Source organism: Mustela nivalis (assembly GCF_964662115.1).
Source record: "Mustela nivalis genome assembly, chromosome: 5".
In the NCBI taxonomy this organism is placed as follows: Eukaryota; Metazoa; Chordata; class Mammalia; order Carnivora; family Mustelidae; genus Mustela; species Mustela nivalis.
Genome location: NC_139024.1, coordinates 139,055,441 through 139,074,470, shown reverse-complemented (window position 1 = coordinate 139,074,470; position 19,030 = coordinate 139,055,441). Strand labels below are relative to the sequence as shown.

At 53.2% G+C, this 19,030-nt stretch overlaps 1 protein-coding gene across 13 annotated transcripts in view; it reads right to left on the bottom strand.

The window, feature by feature from the left end:
• Window positions 1-5,353: 5,353 nt before the first annotated feature.
• The window catches only part of RREB1 (ras responsive element binding protein 1), a 173,869-nt gene continuing 160,192 nt past the window's right edge, over window positions 5,354-19,030 (bottom strand). For 11 of the 13 annotated variants that reach the window (XM_082729798.1, XM_082729803.1, XM_082729796.1 and 8 more), the window contains 3 exons: window positions 16,106-16,270; window positions 10,390-11,229; window positions 5,354-8,829 (listed from right to left, as the gene is read on the bottom strand). In XM_082729798.1, the coding sequence (XP_082585924.1) occupies window positions 8,312-8,829; window positions 10,390-11,229; window positions 16,106-16,270 (1,523 nt within the window). In that variant the 3' untranslated portion in view covers window positions 5,354-8,311. The remainder of the gene's footprint in view (window positions 8,830-10,389; window positions 11,230-16,105; window positions 16,271-19,030) is intronic. The other 2 variants (XM_082729794.1, XM_082729802.1) reach the window with 1 other exon arrangement.

Here is a 19,030-nt window from a genome sequence, read left to right as displayed (position 1 = left end):
AAGCGCTCTACATTTTCATTTACACTGGATCCCACAGATGCTGCCGCCAGCCCCAGCTGAGGGAGAAGCAGGTACCAGAAGACGGGGGGCGGGGGGCCTGAGGTTCCAGGCGGGTGAGTCAGGCAGAGGCACCCATTCCTATGACAGGGAGCCAAGGCTGAGCCCTGGCACAGCTTCTTAGAGGTTTCCTCCCTGGGGCCCGGGTATGGCCCCAGGCTGGGGTGGGGTCCCTGGGCTGATACTGGCCCCTGAGCCACTACACAGGCTAGAAAAACAGGCCCCGCAGGGTGCTCCAAGGAAGGTTCCGGTGCATTTCCTAGACTCTGAGAGCACCTTATGTGCAAACGGTTTGCCCTGCTGTGAGCCGGAGGGGCAGCCCTAGGAGCCTGGGACCGCCTTTAGTTTCCGGAGCCCTGATTTTCAAACTTCCCTAGGCTTCAGAATTCTGTGGGGATTTGCTGAAGATGCCTATGGCCGGGTTCCACCCCCTGAGATCCTGAATCAGTAGGTCTGGCATTGGGTTTTTAACAAGCAATCCAGAAATTTCTCTTCAGTGGTTGGGTAACGCAGGTGGGGAGACCCATGGTGAGGTTCCTGGCAGGAGGGAGAAGAATGCACCGGTCCTGGAGGGCCTGCCTAAGCACACACCACATGGGGCCGAGAACAGCCGTCCCTGCAGAGCCCGGCCCAAAGGGCCTGACCCCAACCCTACGTCCTGGTGGCTTTTGCCTTGTGGCGAAAGAGCTGGAAGAGGTGGGAATGTACAGAGAGACCGTGACAACACAAGGAAGGCACGACGTCACACCTGCGCTCCCAGTGTTCAGCAGACAACGCGCACCCTCATAGACACCCCACGCCTCCCGCGATCTGTCTCAGGGTTTCTCTGGCAGGTGATGGCATCCGAACAAGGTCGCTGGCTGGCGCGGGCACATCATTTCAGCCCCTGTCTCGGCTCTGGGACGACAAGGACTGTTTTTCCTTCCCCGTTCCCTGGATGGGGGTGAAGACGAGGGAGCAAACCACAGGGTCTCTGCAGTGTGCACACGGCTGCATAAACACATCCCAGATGAGGAAGAGGGAAAAAAGTAGCTCTCCCACCACCAAACAGCACTATTCAATGAATAAAAATAGCATCTGAGGGGGGCCTGGGTGGCTCAGTCGTTAAGCATTTGCCTTCCGCTCAGGTCATGGTGCCAGGGTCCTGGGATCGAGCCCCACATCGGGCTCCTGCTCCATGGGGAGCCTGCTTCTCCCTCTCCCACTTCCCCTGCTTGTGTTCCCTCTCTATCAGATAACAAATAAAATCTTTTTTTTTTTTTTTTTTAAAGGCATCTGAGCAGCGAGCTGACTGCTTTAATTTTTTTCTTCCTATTTTCCAGTGGCTCCCCAATTTTTTCCACTGAGCAGCCATGGGTTTGATTTAAAAGCCCCATCTGAGAGATGCCTGGGGGGTGTGGGGGCGGCAGGCTGGGCCGGAGAGCAGCCAGCAGCCCCCGACCTGGCCTCCTGGGCCCACAGCTTCAATTCGTGCCCTGACAGCCAGGCCAACCCTGGGGAAGGGAACAGCGAGGACCAGACACGTCACCGCCACGTTTGGCTGTGGCTTCCTTCAAAGTAAAACGGGAAAGGCGAGCCCACTGGTTTCTTATTTGGGACCTTGGCAGCCTAGAATCTGAGAGGACTGTTCTGTTTTTGCTAAAGAGCAACCTTCAATTTTCAGTTTAAAATAAACTTGGTCGCCCTTCCCAGCTCGCAGCCTCCCAGCGAATTTGTGGAACTGGGGGGCCCCCGGGCCGCTTGGTGCCCAGGCTGGGGAGTGGGGGGCTGGCTGGCCGGGGCACCTTGGAGTCTCCTTCTTGCTTCTCGGCCCCTTCAAGGAGCCTTGGGCTCCCATGAGCCGGGCAGAAATGCAGAAACTCCAGCGGACCCAGAAATCCACACACTCCAATCCTGTCTGGGCTTCACTCCCTCCTCCTGAGATGGTTTCTCTCTCTGGAGGGCGAGTCTCCAGCTGTGTCGGCAGCGGCTGGTACCGGCCTTCTCCAGGAGGGGCTGAATCAGAGAACATACGAGAGAGTGACCAGCATCACGGGGCGAGCGATGTGTTCACGGGCGTCTGGTACCACGTACTCACGTTCTCCCCGGAGAACAGCGGTCAGAACGCGAGGGCATGGCCATTGGGACTAGTGTCCGCTCGGCCCTCCGGAGCTGGTTCTGCTCAGGCAGGGCTACGGGGCTACCGTCAGGGCTCGACATCCTAACGCTTCCCCGCTCCCCGTCGGGGAAATGTCCCATCCAGCACAGCGTGTCTGGTGACCGAGCCTCCTGTTCTTTGCTTGCTCAGGACCGCGGGGGCCCTGTGGAGAATGGGCAGGCAGGGCACCGAGTTGGGGAAGAGTGAGTGGCGGGTGTCCGGGTGCTGGGGGCACACCTGGAAATCACGCCGGCGACCCACGGCAGAAAGACTTGTGTGCTCCGGGTCCCAGGGACGCGAGCGGCCGCTTTCTAGAAACGAGGTGCTTATGCGGGGTGGACAGAAAAGACTGAGGACTCTTCTTTTTCTTTTTTTCCATTGACGACACATCCTCTACCAAGGTTAATTCTCAGGACTGAAGCCCCTTCTTTTTATTTATTTATTTATTTATTTATTTATTTAATTTATTTATTTGACAGACAGAGATCTCAAGTAGGTGGAGAGGCAGGCAGAGAGAGAGGAGGAAGCAGACGCCCCACAGAGCAGAGAGCCTGATGCGGGGCTCGATCCCAGGACCCTGGGACCATGACCTGAGCCAAAGGCAGAGGTTTAACCCTCTGAGCCACCCAGGTGCCCCTTTTTATTTTTATAATTAAATTTTTAATTCAATTCCAGTGTCGTTAACATACAGTGTTATATGTAGTATTAGTTCCAGGTGTACAGTATAGTGGTTCAGCACTTCCATCCGTTACCCGGTGCCCATCACAACAAGTGGGGCCCGAATCCCCACCCCACCTACTTCCCTCTGATAACCATCTGGTTGTTCTCTATAGTTAAGAGCTTGGTTTGCCTCCATCTCTCTCTCTCTCTCTCTGTCCCTCTCCTTTTTCCTTTGCTTTGTTTCTTAAATTCCACATGATCACTCATGTAGGATAATTGTCTTTCTCTGACTGACTTATTTTGCTTAGTATGATACTCTCTAGTTCCATTCATGTTGTAAATGACAAGATTTCGTACTTTTTATGGCTGAGTAATATTCCATTATATGTTATATATTATTATGTATTATACATATTACCTATATATAATATATATACACACACACATACATCTTCCTTATCAATTTATCTGTTGATGGATGCTTGTGGAACCCCCTCTTCTAAAGGTGAATTCTGGGGGACACTGGTGGTTGAATCGGTTAAGCCTCTGCCTTCGGCTCCAGTCAGGATCTGTGGGTCCTGGGATCGAGCCCAGCACCGGGATCTCTGCTCAGTGGGGAGCCTGCTTCTTCCTTTCCCTCTGCACCCCCCCCCCCACACACTCCTGCTCTCTCTCAAATAAATAAATGACATCTCAGTTAAGCATGTGCCTTTGGCTCTGGTCACGATCCCAGGGTCCTGGGATGGAGCCCCATATTGGGCTCCCTGCTCCGTGGGCAGCCTGTATCTCCCTCTCCCACTCTCCCTGCTTGTATTCCCTCTCTTACTGTGTTTCTGTCAAATAAATAAATAAAATCTTAAAAAAAAAAAAAAAATTCTGGACACCTGGACATCACAGCCAAGCTGTGAGCCCGTGTGTTCTGGGGGGACTCTCCAAGCTTCGGCTTCTCTGTAGCTCCTGCACTGATGGGTCATCCAATGCTGGTGGCAACCCTTGAAAATACACCCTGACCCCAACCTCTTCTCAGTGTCTCTACCTCACCGCTTTGCTCCAAGCTGCTACCATGTCCGACCTACATCACTCTGGCTGCCTCCTGATGGCCTCCCTGTGTCCACCCCGGTCCCGTCAACCCCCAGTCCACACGTAGCCAGCAAGCCTCGCAACCCTTGTCCCCCGCTGCCCCACCCCTTGCCACCCCACACCGGTCACATGGCTTCTGCAGGGCCGGGTAACACCCACCCCCCAAAGGCCTTTCTCTCTGGGGCCCTCCCCAGACCCTCGTATGAACTCTGCACTGTCCTCGGCCAGTCTGTATTGTCTGCCACTGTCAAGACCCAAGTTCCACCAAGAAATGTGTTTTGTTCCTGCTGAATTCTTCGTGCCCAGGACAGTGCCAGGCATACACTACCTGCCCAGGAACAGCTTTGTTGACCAAATGCATCGTCAATGTTAACCAGGTTCCGGCAAGGGATGAATAACTAAAACATGTCCCCAAGCTCAGGGTAGCTTGTAGACCTCTGCCACGTAGGGACAACTACAAAAGTGAAGCTAATTTTATTTTCAAAGAAAATTAATTATTTGAGAGACAGTGACAGCACGACTCGTGTTCCCGGTTGTGGGTGGGGAGCCCAGTGCAGGCCTGCGCAGCCCATGTCCCGGGTGGGGGCCAGGTTTCCAGGCCGCTATTCTGGAAAAGCAAGTGAGTTACCACTAGTACCCTGGACATTTTTTTACAGAATTTATTTTGTGGCTTCCAAAGAAATCTATATGAGCTTCTTTAACAGTAGTCTGTTTATTAGGGAAGAAGTTGGGTGTGGGTTTTTTCTTTCATTGTGCCTTCAAAGAACTCTGGGCCAGCACAGGTAGCCCTTACGTACATGCCAAGGGCTGTCTTAGCCAGAGGCCGAGCACCCCATGTGGCTTACTCCCTTTCAACCGTCTTCTGGATGTTTACCTTCCCTAGTGGAAGGGGGAATGAAAGGAACTGAGTTTCAGAGGGACGCCTGGGCAGCTCGGTGGGTTGGGCTCAGCGTGGAGGTGAGGGAAGTCCTTACAGACCAGAGCACTGTAACTCGTTCTGCCGTGACCTGGGCCTTAGACCCACAGCGCGGTCAGTGCATTTGAAGCCCCGTCTACAGTTACCTCGCCCCAAACACAGCTCCCTCCGGAGCTGCTGAGTCCCGGCTTTGAAGCTTCGAGCCTTTGCCCATTTGTGACTTTACAACGACAGACCTCCCATCTGCGTGGGTTCTCCTGCGCCCGGGGGCAATGCAACCCCTTCTAGCTGGTGTGGACACCCCAGGAGGTGTGGCCCAGAAGACCCATTTCCTGGCTTTAGCCGTCGCTAAAGCAGCAGCCTCGTCACCTCCTGGGTCAGGGAGCAGGCACGCGGTTGCCCTGATGGCCCCAGAGGTCAGTGGCCTGTCCCGCACGGGCAAGGGGTGAGGACACGCTGGCAGGGTGACAGCAAATCACAGGACGGCCATGTGACCGGCAATCTGCCATTTTTAAAATATAACATTTATTGCTTAGATGGTTTGATACAGAACAGCTTTTCTTCTCATTCTGAATTTGGAAGTACTATACAACTGAATACAAAGAGGAACAAAAAGTACCAAAACCAAACTTGTGATTCTGTTCCTGTGGCATAAACCGGTTTTGTACATAACACGGAGCAGCAGTTAAGTTCCCTTTAGAAAAATATGAATTCTACACATTTATTATTGTTTCCTGTTTAATGCATGGGCTGAAATCACTGGGATCAACTTCCTTCTTGAAGAAAGAGAGGACAGAGACGGACAGGTGGAAGGGATGGTGCATCTTTCTGAAACCGGCCCCCGACTGTCGCATAGCTTCCCCCCGGGGCCGTGTGGGAAACAGCCCTAGGTTTTATATTCTGTTTTCACAGCCGGGAGTTTCATGTAGTGATTGAATCTCAGCATTGTGTCCATAAATCAAAGAGAAAAACAAGAGAAAAACTTGCACCTCAAAAAACTTTTCAGAAGATCCATATATATATATATGGAGATATATATATATATATATGTATATATATATATACTATTTTTTTTTTTTTGTAAAAGCCCTGAGAGAAGGAGAAAGAGAATCAAACAAATTGTATAGAAACAAATTAACTGGACATGCAAACTAAACTATGATTCACCCAGAGTTTAAACAAATCACAAATTTCACAGTTTAATATTGGGGGAGGGGAGAGCAAAACAAACAAATAATACACTTCTCAATCTCACTAATAAAATGTGGCAAGACCTTATCGACTACGAGGGTACAGATGGAGGCTAAATAAAGCTTTAAATCAATAGTGATTATTGCGAGCTGTGGCCCCCGGCTGCGCGGCCGGGCCCATTCCTGCTACATCTCACCGCAGCGCAGCGCTCAGTCATGGCTTCCCTCCACAGAGTCGCGAGTTTTAGTGTGGAGAGTTGCAGAGAGAAACAAAACACGAGATACCCCAAATAGTGACAACAACGGTAACAATAACAATGGTCATTAAAAAAAAAAAAATGAAGGGATGCGTGAACAGGCATTGGAACTACGCAAACCACACTGGGTGTGAAGGGGTAACGGGAGATCCTGGGTTCTGTGTGGCCCTCTAGAGTCAGTCACACCTCGGGTTCAGGCATCCCCAGTACAGTTACAAGTCATAGATACCTCGACCTTTTTCCTTTCACATGCAAAGAGATCACAAGTAATAATCCCAAGAGAAAAATAGCTTCCTTTGAAGTCTGGGCAGTTGGGATTTTGGCCCCCAAAAACGGAGGAGTTGGGAAGGAAGCGGGAGAGATAAAGGTGTGTGTGTCTGCGTTGGTGAGTGGAAGCGGAGGGAGAAGACTCCTCGGGGGCCAGAAGGGGCTGGGGTGCGGGGGGAGGGGGTGGCCAGGGGAGGGCTAGTGGGTCGGGCGCCCTAGAGGTCTTGGCGGAGGGGCAGGACGCTGAACACAAAATCAGCTACAGTAGGGAAACGTCTCTCATCACTGCTGGCGGCTACAGTGAGGGAATTCTATGGCCCGCATGGGATGCTCGTGGAATAAAAAAAAAAAAATCCTGCCTTTTCGCACCCAGGGTTCACGCTATTTCAGGAACACCAGAAATAGCATGTTTCGCTTCAAGCACCAACCCCACGTCACAGGAAGGTAAATACAAATCTATTTTTCATCTTCCAATCTTGCACGTGCAGTTTTATTACCAGTAGTAGTAGAAGTACTTCCTCGCTTTGCAAACGACAGTAGCACAGGCGGGTAAGGCTTCGGCCCAGTTTGGCAGGGAGACCGGGGAGGGACGGGTCTCCTTGCTGCCTGGCTTCCTTGGAAGCCCCGGGCACGTGCCCCCTCGCTCTCCCCTCTCTGAGCTGCTCTCCGGCCGGCCCGTGCAGGAGGACCGCTCCCGGCCCCCGCTGGATTCTGCAGTCACGGAAGAAAGGCTTGTCTAAGTACAGTAGAAGAGCTACCACCCGGGGGTGGGGGGCCAAGGAAAGCTGCGGGCAGATGCCCACACAGGGACCCAGGGGCAGCCCAGGTCTCCCCGGACAAATATTGCCCATTTGTTTCTGCTGACTGCAGAGACCAGCAAACTGATGAAATAATAATAATAATAATAATAATATTAATAATACATATACCAAACATGGGGGAAATCAGATACAGGACATCTGTGCACGTTCTCCATAGGTTAAAGTTGCCAGCGTAACTCTCCTCTGGAAGTTAAGAACAGAGGTCTTGAAACTTGAACAGTAATACCATGTCTAACGCTGAAAACACGTACAAGGTTGAGGCTAGAATCTTCCCCGGTTCTGGCTGGCGCCCAACTGGAAACCTTCATCAACCACATCCCGCCATATGGAGGCCCAAATTACAGCTCCACCATGTAGCAAACAGAACGAGAAAAAGGTCTATTTGAGAAAAAAGGAACATCTTATCCACATATCCTCTGGCAATTTACATGAAATTCACATCATCTTCTTCCAGTTATTGGTTATGGGTATCCAAGGACAAATTTTTTTTCTTCTGTTTCCAGCTCACAGAACGTACGTTACTATCACAGATTTGCAAGAACAAGCTCACACACACCAATACAGAAGGTAACGTTAATGCTTAAATGAAAAGGTCCTCTCCAAGAAATTCATTAAAATATATGCTTTGTTTGTTTCAAAAAGTCATTTTGGGGACACACACGCCCAGGCTGACACTGAAGGACTGGTGAGTACTTAAGGCACCGGAAGTGTGCGTGCGGAGTCTCTTGCACGGAGATGTAAGGCTATGGCACCGGCCAAGACGGCCCACTCCCTCTCGTCCGTCTGTCTGTCTCTCTCTCTCTCTCTTTCTCTCTCTCACTCCCCGACAGCTGAAGGGCACTGAGGAAACCTCATGAAATACAGATTCAGGACACTTTGCTCTGCTGGCTTTCGTCTGTGTGCTGGTGGGGGGACGTGATGGGCTGTCATTCTATCCCCAGGAGTGGCGAGGCACCGTCCGCGGCCAGGATGGGGTGGGCGGGCCCCTTGCCTTGTAGCTCTGGCAGGGCCTCCACGAGGGCCGCCGGGCTCTCTGGGTCAGGGTCACCCAGAGACGCTTGCCCCTTGGGGCTGCCCCCTGGAGTGGCCTTGGGAGCACTCCTGCCAGCTTCAGCCTGGCAGGCACCTGCCGTCCGACCTGCTGCCCGTTCCTCCCTGCGGCTGGGATCCTTGGTGGCACTGGCCAGACTCTCCTTTCGGCTCCGGGTGACAGCCACGTGGTTGCTGGCCGGTGGACCCGAGTCAGCCTCGTTTTCTGAGACGGGGTTGTTGCCGCTGTGGGTGGACTCGCTCTCACTGTCCTCCTCACCCCGCTCCTCCTTGTCGCTGTCCTTCCCGTGCTGCTTGGCGTGCCTGGCTTTCTGGTGGACCCGCTGATGGCGAACCAGGCTATGCTTCAGGGTGAAGGTTCGCTCACAGGTCTGACACTTGTATGGCCTTTCTCCTGGAGCGGTGGGAGAAAGAAGTGGTGTCTGTTAATAGTAAGGCTAGCAGAATCCAGCTCTCTGTCCTACATGAGAGCAGCAGCCATGTAAGCAGGCACGGGAGCAGCGGGCAGCTGGAGGCACGACCACCCCTCACCTCCTGGCCCAGGGAAAACCATTCTCTTTTTCTGAACTGGAAAATAAGGAAGCAGAAATGCAAGGGGCCACCCTCAGCTTCTCTCTCCCTTCCACCTCTCCCACTAGGTTTAAAAAAATTTTTTTTTATTTTTTAAGATTTTATTTATTTGACAGAAAGAAACACAGCAAGAAAGGAAATATAAGCAGGGAAAGTAAGAGAGGGAGAAGCAGGCTTCCCACTGAGCAGGGAGCCTGATGCTGGGCTCGATCCCAGGACTCTGGGATCATGACCTGAGCCAAAGGCAGACGCTTAACAACTGAGCCACCCAGGTGCTCCATCTGACTAGGTCATTAACACACTGATGCAGGAACCAAGGTCCCCAGGGGGAAGCCTCATGGACACCCAGACTGGCCTGAAAAGAATCTCGGGGGAGGACAGCAGCGGGGTCCCTCTTGCGGGGAGAGGGCACCGCTTCTGTGGCTTGCACATGACAGCGGCACCTCCCCCGTCAAAGGCACCAGATACTCTGTGTTCTGATCTAGAGCAGCTGGGGCTTTCCCTCTTGCTCACAAATACTGCACTGAGAGCAGCTGAGAGTACCACCTGCCAGGGACCCAAGAATATCTCTCCGCTAGGAGCCAAGCACGGAGCCCTCCAAATCCCCCAGCGGCGGCTGGAGCAGCGAGCCGGAAGAATGTGCGCACCGTGGCTGCCTGGGGAGGGGCAGGAGGAAAGCCCAGACCAGGGTGCAGGCTCTAGGGGCTTCTTTTTGGAGGGGGCGGGTGGGATAGGTTTAAATCTTTTGGTTTTGTTAGTAATATCCAGGTCTTGTCCTTTCTACCAAAAAAATGGCCCCGCTTCAGGGACTGTAGACGGAGAGCTCCAGAAGGGGCGAGGACACGCGTGGAACACGGCCGCCCTGACACGCCCGTGTAGCTCCAGTTCAGTGACGTCAGTCAGACCGGCTGCCGCACAGCCGGGAAAGGCGAAGGCCCCTGCTGTGCGCGTGCGCAGCCAACTTCCACCTGCTGAGAGCCAAGCCCGGGAACCTCCCGCACAGCACCGCTGAGCCCCGGTCCCCACTGCCCGCTCCCCAGGCCACACCCCCAGTCCTTCCCAGCATGGGCCCCAAACGCCCAGCACCCATGTTCTTCTAGATGCTTCTATGGGACAGGGCAACCCTCACCCCCGGTCCAGAGCTAGGAAGATGGCTTAAAGGACTGCCGAAAACGCTCTCAAAACGACCCCTGCTGAGGGGCCGCCCTGCCGCTAGTGTACTCCGACTGGAAGAGAACCCCCGCTCAATTCCGAGTTCACGTGGCTTCATCGGCCCACGCGCACGCTGCGGCCAGGCCTCGGTCTCGCTGCTTCCGGGGAAGCGGAGCCTGCAGGCCGCGCCCAAACCAGCAAAGCGCCCCCCACCCCTGCCCCGTGCCCTCACCTGTGTGGGACCTCATGTGCCGCGTCAGGTCCTGCAGGGACCAGAACCTCTTGTTGCACACGCTGCACACCTTCTTCCTCTTGTCGGCCTTGCTGGCCGCGCTTCTCGGGGACTCTGTCTTTGGCTTCTTGTCGTCGTCACTCTTCTCCGAGGACTTCTTCTCGGCCACGCTCTCCCCGTCCGAGGTGCCCTCCGCCTCCTCGCCCTGCCTGTCCCCTGAGGCTTCTGATGACGACGAGGCCACCCCCTCCGCGGGGGGCTCCTCCGAGGGGTGGGCGGGCTTCTCCTCCGGCTCGGGTGCGGGGGCAGCGGCCCGGCCGGGCAGCGGGTCCTCGGCAGCCCCTGCTCCGCTGGTGCCCGGGCCATCCTCTCGGGGCTCCTCGCGGCCGTGGGCCTTCCTGTGGCGGCTCAGGGTCCCCTGGAACTTGAAGCTCTTGCCGCAGACGTCGCAGGAGTGCTTCTGGTCCTGCTGGGTGGGGCCCCCGCTGCCCGCGGCGCCTGCGTCGCCCTCGGCCAGCTTGAAGCCCATCAGCCGACTGGCGAGGTTGAGGTCCAGGCTCTTGTTGCTCACGGTGTCTTCCTCCGGGCCGTCTGCGTCCTCATCCCTCTCCTCCACACCGTGCTTGTCCTCGTGCTCCTGGCTCTCCCCCACGTCCTGCTCGTCCCCCACCCCGGGCAGTGCGGCCGGGCCCTGCGGCACTTCCTCTGCGGGGAGCTCCTCCTGGACCTGGTCGGGCGCAGGGGCAGGGGCTCCCTCGGCCGCAGGCTGCTCTTTCTCGCGGGAGGTGAGGTCCAGCACTTCACCGCCCGCCGCTGGTGTCTCTGCGTCCGACTGGCTATCTGCGGGAGCGAGCACAGGGGCACAGGCTGAGGCCGAGGACACCCAATACTCCCTTCCAAGAGCCCCATCGGGACTCTCAGCTGGACCCGGCCCCCAAGCCCGTGTGCCAACCCCAGCAAGGATGCCTCTTCCCCCTAATCCTTGTTCCCACTCACATCCCTGGAAGGTCGTGGTGAGCCTGGGTTTATTTACAAAAGGCAAAAGGACCCTCCACATACACACGTGTTAGAGTCGAGAGACCAGCTGTTCTCAGAGCTGGGCCCTCCCCCGCTATTCCCCCCGTCCCAGTAGCAGTGCCCAGAGCCCTCCACTGCCACACACAGGGATGCTCAGGCCCCCAGGAAGGTGTGAGCGACTCAGGGCAGCACAGACAGAAGGACCTGCGAGAGAGGACAGCTGGTGCATTCAAGAGGCTCGCAGCACTAGGGAGATTGAGGAAGCGGAGCTGTCAAAGTTATTTTTCCAGTGCAGAGAGATCATACAAACATGCAACATACATAGGCCCACTCCCAGAACACAGTACCTGATGAGCATCTCACAGAATCTGACCCAAAGTATGGATTCTGTGCAATGGTACAGGCGCTCTTGCCTGCCGGCTAATTCCCAGAGTTCCAAGGCATAAAAGGAGCTGAGTGCACACCTGCGGGCCTCCTCACTCCCGTGAGGACCCCACGAAGAGAAGGGAAACCTCTCCTAGCTCTTCATCTGCTCCCACCTGTCCACCCTCCACAGCAAAATGAAATGCGGAAAGTCTGCCAGTTTTTAATGACCTTAAGGGATGGCACTGTGGCAGCACCAGTGACGCAGAACGGACAACAGAATTTATCAGAAGCACCGTCTTCTCTTCACTCAGGTTGAATGAGGTCTTAACAGCTTCTTCATTACATGCTTAGGCCCTGAAGCTCTCTGCTGAGAACTATTTAATTATCGAGCCAATGGCCAACTTACTACTGCAGGGATCAGAAACTCTTCCCACATCGGGCTGGCAAAACCCATGGTTTCATGACACTTAGGTCGGATGTACCTCCCTCCTTGTGCGGATCCCTGATTACAGTCCCCAAGCCAGCGGATCTGGGCACCTAAGCGGCCCCTCACGTATGGGATTGGACATGTCACCATGTCCGCCTGTGCCCATCAGTCTGAGTCACCTGATCGATTCTTTGCCATCAAGGTGGTCCTGCAGCTGGGGGTGAAGGAGCTGGCCGTCCCGTGGCCATGGTCATACCTGTCTGGCGCTTTGGGCTTATCCACAACCATCTACACTTCCATGTGTTAATAAATGATTTTTATAAATTATCCAAAAAGTTTAAAGAAGACTCCTGAGATATACACACCAACATCTACGCCTTACTCTACAAAAAAACTATACACTCATTTTCTTGAATCATCCCAAAAGGGAGCATCTACTAAATGAATTTTGGCATAAAGTCCATTAAAAAAAAAAAAGATAGAATGCTCAGTTTCTTAAAAGAAAAATCTTAATCTCTGATTACTTCCTATTTGTCCCAGTATATTCCAGGCTATTTCTCTTTTTTATTTTTTTTTTCCACCAAAGAACATGGGTTTTCAAGTTCACTGTAGCAGAACATATTTAAGACATCTTAAAAAAAATTGTGATGGATTCTGAAACTCAACCCAAGTATATACGCTAATATCAGATTGTTCTCACATTTGGGCCCCTCCTCAGCGTGGATAATGGAGAGCTCACCCTCAATCGCATAAAAGGCCAGCTCACTTCCTCTGGTGAACAAAAGAGGGCTTGGCTGTGCTCTACCAAACTTCCACTAGGGGGAGACTTTTAACAGGGCAGCCTGCACCCTTGACGTTCTAGCAACTCCAACCAATTTTTATTAAGGGACTCTTGGCAACTGTAGACTTAGCCTCTTCTCCTTACATGAATATCCAACTTCTAACGCCAGGTCCTATTTCGTTCCCACCTTCTTCAACTGCCTACACCTTCGAATGCAGGTAGTACAACAGATGGTTTTTCTGAGCAATGCCACCTATCTTAACTGGTAACCTCTCTGTCCCTAGCCATCCCCTCATTTGTGATGCTACACCTAAGAAAAACTGTGTGAGGAGGCAGGAATCCAGCGTGCACCACTGTAATAAACCCACCGCTGCTCCTACAGGGAGAGTGGAGACTCTCCGGTCAGCTTGACAAAGAACTACCTGTTGCTTCCTAGCAGTTCCATGTTCCTCAGCTGATGTGATCAACTACCAATCTAAACACCCAATCGGCCTGGCCAGGGGCACAGCTGTTGAGGAAGCTACTGTCTGCGTCTGGCCTCCCCAGAAGCATTTCCTGTGCACGCGGGCAGGGGGCTCCTGGCTGGTAAGGCCAGCCACCCTTGAGGAGCAATATAAAAACGTCCACGTTTCCGCTGACTTAGAAAGGTCAAGTGCAGGTGCCCACAGATAGGAAGGCTCTCACAGGCATCACCTGAAGAACCACAAGGACCCCCAAAGACAAAGTGGGCCAGGGAACCTCTCTACACACGAGAGCTCATTAGTTCAAGGACCAATGTGCCCCTTTAAGCCCAAGCTGCCTCTTCGTAGCACTGCTGGCATTCCTCTGGGTGGAGGGGGGGGGGAATCCAGGGTGTATTTTCTTTAAAGAACTCACATGATTAAAAAAGTCAGACTTACATTATAAAAACATGTCTAGGGACTTGAAGCTAGGCATATAAACCTAAAATAGCCCTCAAGAACTTCCTTGGTCATTTCCTGCCCCCCCCTTTTTAGAGGTCTTCCTCTAAAGCCTCACTTTTATGGGAGGGAGCCCTGAAAGCAAGCTTCACCCCACACCCCTGCCATGCTCACTTGGGTGTGCAACTCTCCTTGAAAGCACTGAACCCCACCTTCCTGACCTCTTTGTATGAATTGTGACCACAACGAAACCAAACATTTATTTTCTCTTCACTGGTTTCACATTACAGCTTTCAGTGAATTTTCTTTTTCCAGAGGCTTTGTCCTTAAAGAAACCCTATATAACATCCAGGACCGGGCAGAGGTGGGGCTCTGATAGGGTTTGGCAAAACAGAACTCATGTAACTGTAAATTTAAAAAACAAATACACCCACAATGTAAAATCTGGTGAACTGAAGCTAAGATGTATGTTCTGATTAGCTTTTTGTGTCTGCAGGCTCCCACAGTTGCCCGCACCCCCAGATGTTGGCAGGAGGCCTGATTCTGGGCTCTTCCATAGGCTCAAGAAGCTGAATGCAAAATGAGCATTCATCACTTGGTACTTACTTGCCGGCCACCCTGGGAAACTAAGGGTGCCCCTTGCCCTCAGTTATCCACTGCTTTCTCTCTTTTGGGACCACTACGGGTAAAATCACATAGCTGCTTCTTAAGCCAGGTTTCAAGGAAGTGTCTGGGGCTACCAGGTGACTACAGCAGCCAGCTGTTAAACACTAAGAGCGATCGTCTGCAGCAAATTCTGTTAAACACTAAGAGCGATCGTCTGCAGCAAATTCGAGTTCCACCAGGATCGCTGTGGGTTTCCTGGGGATGGAACAGTTGATCTCTGGCTCACGGGGCTCTAAGGTTCCGTATCTTTCTTTACCCAAAGATGCCGGCCAATTATGTAGAAATGGAAGCTGGGGGGAGGAAGTGGCAAACTGGCTTACATTTTTACACCCTCAGAGGGTTTGATCTTAACCAAAGGGCCTGGCAGTTCAGGGACTGGCTTGTTTCACAAGGGCTTGGGGGAAGGCACGGCGGAAAAGCAGAGGGTCTGGAATCAATTGCTCTTCCTGGAAATGCTACCCATTCAGATGCGCCCCTCTCCCCCTGGAACTCAGATAAGGACAAGGGGGCTGGGGAGAAAGGAGGGGGCCCCCAGACAACATAGCTCCCCACCCCCACCCCCATGTGAGGGAGAGAAGCACAGGATACAATGATCCCCCTGGACCAAAGCCTCTGGGGAGACCCACTCTGGCCTCGAGAAATGGGGAAATGTCAACAAGCTTTCGAGATCTGCAGAACTGAATCCATAGCTGTAACGAACCCACAGCCAGCTAACTAGTCAAGTATACAGGGAACCCACAGCAGCCGATTTTCTGATCTGTTTGGGGGGTGGTGGGAGACGCAGAACCCTAGCACTTGGAGATGCCGGAATGTACTGAATAGAGGACAGGAGTGAATACAGAAGCTGTAAGGAAAAAAAAAAGGTGCCAGGAGACGCACTGAGCAGCCGTTAATTGCTCTGTAGGGGCTGGAGGAAGGAAGCACATATCAGCTCGCGAGAATAATACCCGGATTCAGGTCAAGCAGAGATGTGATTAAAGAAAGGACATGCAGAGTGCTTTTTCAAACAAGACAAAGTTTTTTACTGGGAGGAGAGTTACTGAAGAGAAAAACACCCCCTCCCCACACGCCCCTCCCCTGCGGAGGGCTGGCATCACTACTTCCTGGAATACCCTGACAGCAGCAGGAGCCCGTCCCCCACTCTGTAGGATGCGGCAGGGCAGAGGCTGGGCTTTGAGGAAACAACACCCAAAGCCAGTAGGGTTTCATATCCTTTTTAAATTTGATCCTACCGAGAGCTAGAGCTGCACCCCCAAAGCTGAGCTCCCACCTCCAGAGGGGCCCCACGGCAGGAACGGGGGTCTGCTGGGAGGGCCACAGATCTTCCCTAGCGGCCCAGGAAAGCGATCTGGGGCATGTCCATGTCTCCCCAGGCCCCCGCCCACTGCCAGCTCCCAGTCCTCCGTGGGGCCCGCCGCTGGGGACGGCCAGCCGAGTCCTACAGAGAAATGGGAAAGGCAGCCCCCGACGCTTGCACGGCTGGGGCTCGCTACCATGCTGCCAGAGCTCTGGGAGCGGCCCTCCTCTGTCCCTCTTCTCTCCGTCACCCGGAAGCACTACCTGTGCTATCATGGGGTCCAACATCACTCTCTTTTGACTGGGGGATAAGCCCGTTTCTTCTCAGGGAACAGTTGGTAACTCCGTGTTTGCGCAACTGGTGGCGTTCACAGTTAGATTTGGTAGAAAAGAAGGCATCGCATTTTTGACAAGGGAAGGGTTTCTGACCTGAAGCAGGAAAAAAAATATATATTTATCTGGCTTTCTACTGCAACGAAAAAGGAAAGTCGCTTTCCATTCATTCTCCTGGGATAACTGGCATTTGTTCCCCATCCCCAGTCCACCCCTTCCTTTCAACACACACACACACACACACACACACACACACACACACACACACTCTAAAAAAAAACAAACCACTGGTAATAGCAACAGCTCAAGTGGTATCTTCTCTTATCCTGAATGAAGTGGAATGAAGGTTTTGTCTTCAAAATGCTAAACATTAACAATGAAACCAAGATGTTTAAAACAACAGTATTACCATTAAAAATCTTAATAATAGTAACAAGAAAGAGAGAGGAAAGGGATTTGAGAGAACAGCAAGGAAACACGTCTGATCTGTCACAAAGAGAAGCCACCTCTCGGTCATTTCTGGCATGGCAAGGACTTCTGGCGCTGGGAAATTCAACTGGTGTCCGGAAGCCCGGGATGGCCCTGGGAGCCATTCCCTCTCCCCGGCCCAGGGGGACGTGGCTGTCTGCAGTGGCCCCAAAGCAGGGAAACGTGCTTTCCTGTCTGACTTGCTGACACAGTCCTACGGGGGCCTCTGCCCGAGCTCACTGCAGTCCCAGCGGTAAGGTGGAGGAGGCCTGCTCCTTCCATTAAAGGTTCCTTGTGACCCACACAGGACCGAGTCTGTGTTAGGAGATGAGGGGCTCCGGGCCACACACCTGCCTGCAGAGACGTGGCTGAGCAGGGCCTAGGTTCAGCCCTACCCCACCATGGGGCAACTCTTGAGAGAGGGGTTCTCTGCTCTGCCCTGCCTGTCTTAACCTTCCATTTTGATTCCTTTTGTACTGTACAGACAATACGTCAAAACACAGACCCGCCTCCTCCGTAGCTGGTCCTGTGCTTGTGTGGCTGGAGGTGCAGGGAAAGCAGGGGTGAGGAGGGAAGGCGGAGAAGGGCTGGTGGGAGCCAAGGCAAGGGATCGGGGGAGCCCAAGTTCTGGAAAGAGAAGGCGGCAGTACATCATTCACCCTATCACTGGATTCTTCTGTTTCCCCCAAGTGCTAAGGTCCCAGTTTCTGCTCTTACAGGGAACAGGTTCTGTGTACTAACAAACACAGCGTCCGAGCGGCAGCGCGGCCCGCGAGCCTCGTAACCTTGAGATGGCCACTCGCAAACACGACTCACGACCTGGCAGCAAAGTCAGCCAGCACAACCCCCGGGAACACCAATCACAGGGCCCTTCAGCTTCCAGGACGACCCCCGGGTGCCACATCGCGTGCAGGTGACCAGCCCGGCACTCACTGTGAGCGGACTGCCTGGGCCCGGGGCGGGGCCTTATCAGCACAAGAGGGAGGAGGAAAGCAGCACTGTGCACCACACAACTCCAGGGGGCGCCATTCGCACGGAGCACGCTGGTGTGCAGCCCAGCACCGCCAGCATCACGGGCCCGCGGAGTTCCAGCATCAGGAACCGTCAAAGGGGGGGGGGCCATGGGGCCGTCCCTTCCCTTCCAAGCGGCAAGACCCTTTCGGGTGAGGCTTTGAAATCACCCCTGGAACCTTTTACAAACACAGATGCCTGGAACCGGCCCATGGAAGCCCATGGAAGGAGACACCCAGAAGCCTGGCACTTGTCCTCTGAAGGACTCCACAGGGGACCTACAGGAGCAAGTGGAGAACCCACTGCCTGCTTTCAGGTTGCCCTCCATGAAGCTCAGGGAGTGTTTTCTGCTAAGTCTTACAAATGACATTTGGGGGGAAAAAAAAGTCACACTTTTGGATGAAGACTGGTTGTGTTTTGGGGTTTTTTTTTTTTTTTTCAGTGTACACTTCAAATTATTCTTGCTTTTCTCTAAAAATTAAACATAACCTTTCATAATTATTTGGTCTTTATTTTAAGTATGAAAAAATAACACTTTTATCGTCCAAAGATCCAGTACCATAGCTTCTGAGTCAGGCCAGACGAGAGGGAGACTCAGCTGGGAGCGAGACCAGTCAGAAGCCGGGCTGCCGAGGAACTGGAGGATTCTTGATTTTAAGTAAAACCACTGGTTCCGTGCTCCTTGCCACTGCATGGTGCGCTCTGTGATTTTACAGCGGGGTTCAGACAGCCTGGCTCACGCCCCGCGATGAAGATTCAGATTCTTGTGCTAAATTCAGATCGTGACCCAATGATGTCAGAAGAGTTCTCAAAGTGACAACTAACGGAACCCCTTAGAGATCCCCTCGCACTGCAAAAGCCTGACACGTATGCACTCATTCACTCACTCGTTTCTTTTCACGGACGTATGACTGGCATCTAAGTCTCACATTTTAAAGAGCGGCGTGCTCTCTGGAATGCAGGCACAGAGAAAACACGAGTCCTTCCAGAGTTTCTTAATCGGAAAGGTTTCCCCAAAACGTGGGGACTGGCAATCTACATGGAAAGTATCACACACAATTCATTTATGTGGGTCACTGCCACAGGTCATGCTCTGGCACGGGTTTATTTCTAAATGTACCCATAGCCAGGGGAGTGTCCTTTTGCACCTACGGCCGCCCCTCCGCCTCCAACAGGAGCTGTGAAAACCACCAGCTGGACAGTTTCCCTTCCAGAGAGCAGGCAGGAGAAGAGAGAAACCCTGTACTTCTTGATACTGGCAGGCGCTGGGGCACAAACAGCGAGAGGAAGCGCGACGCTCGGCTTCCCACTGGCAGACATCTTTCCGTGGCCTTCCACCCTCGCGGGGATGGCTTCTCGCTCGCTGGCTGGGCGAAG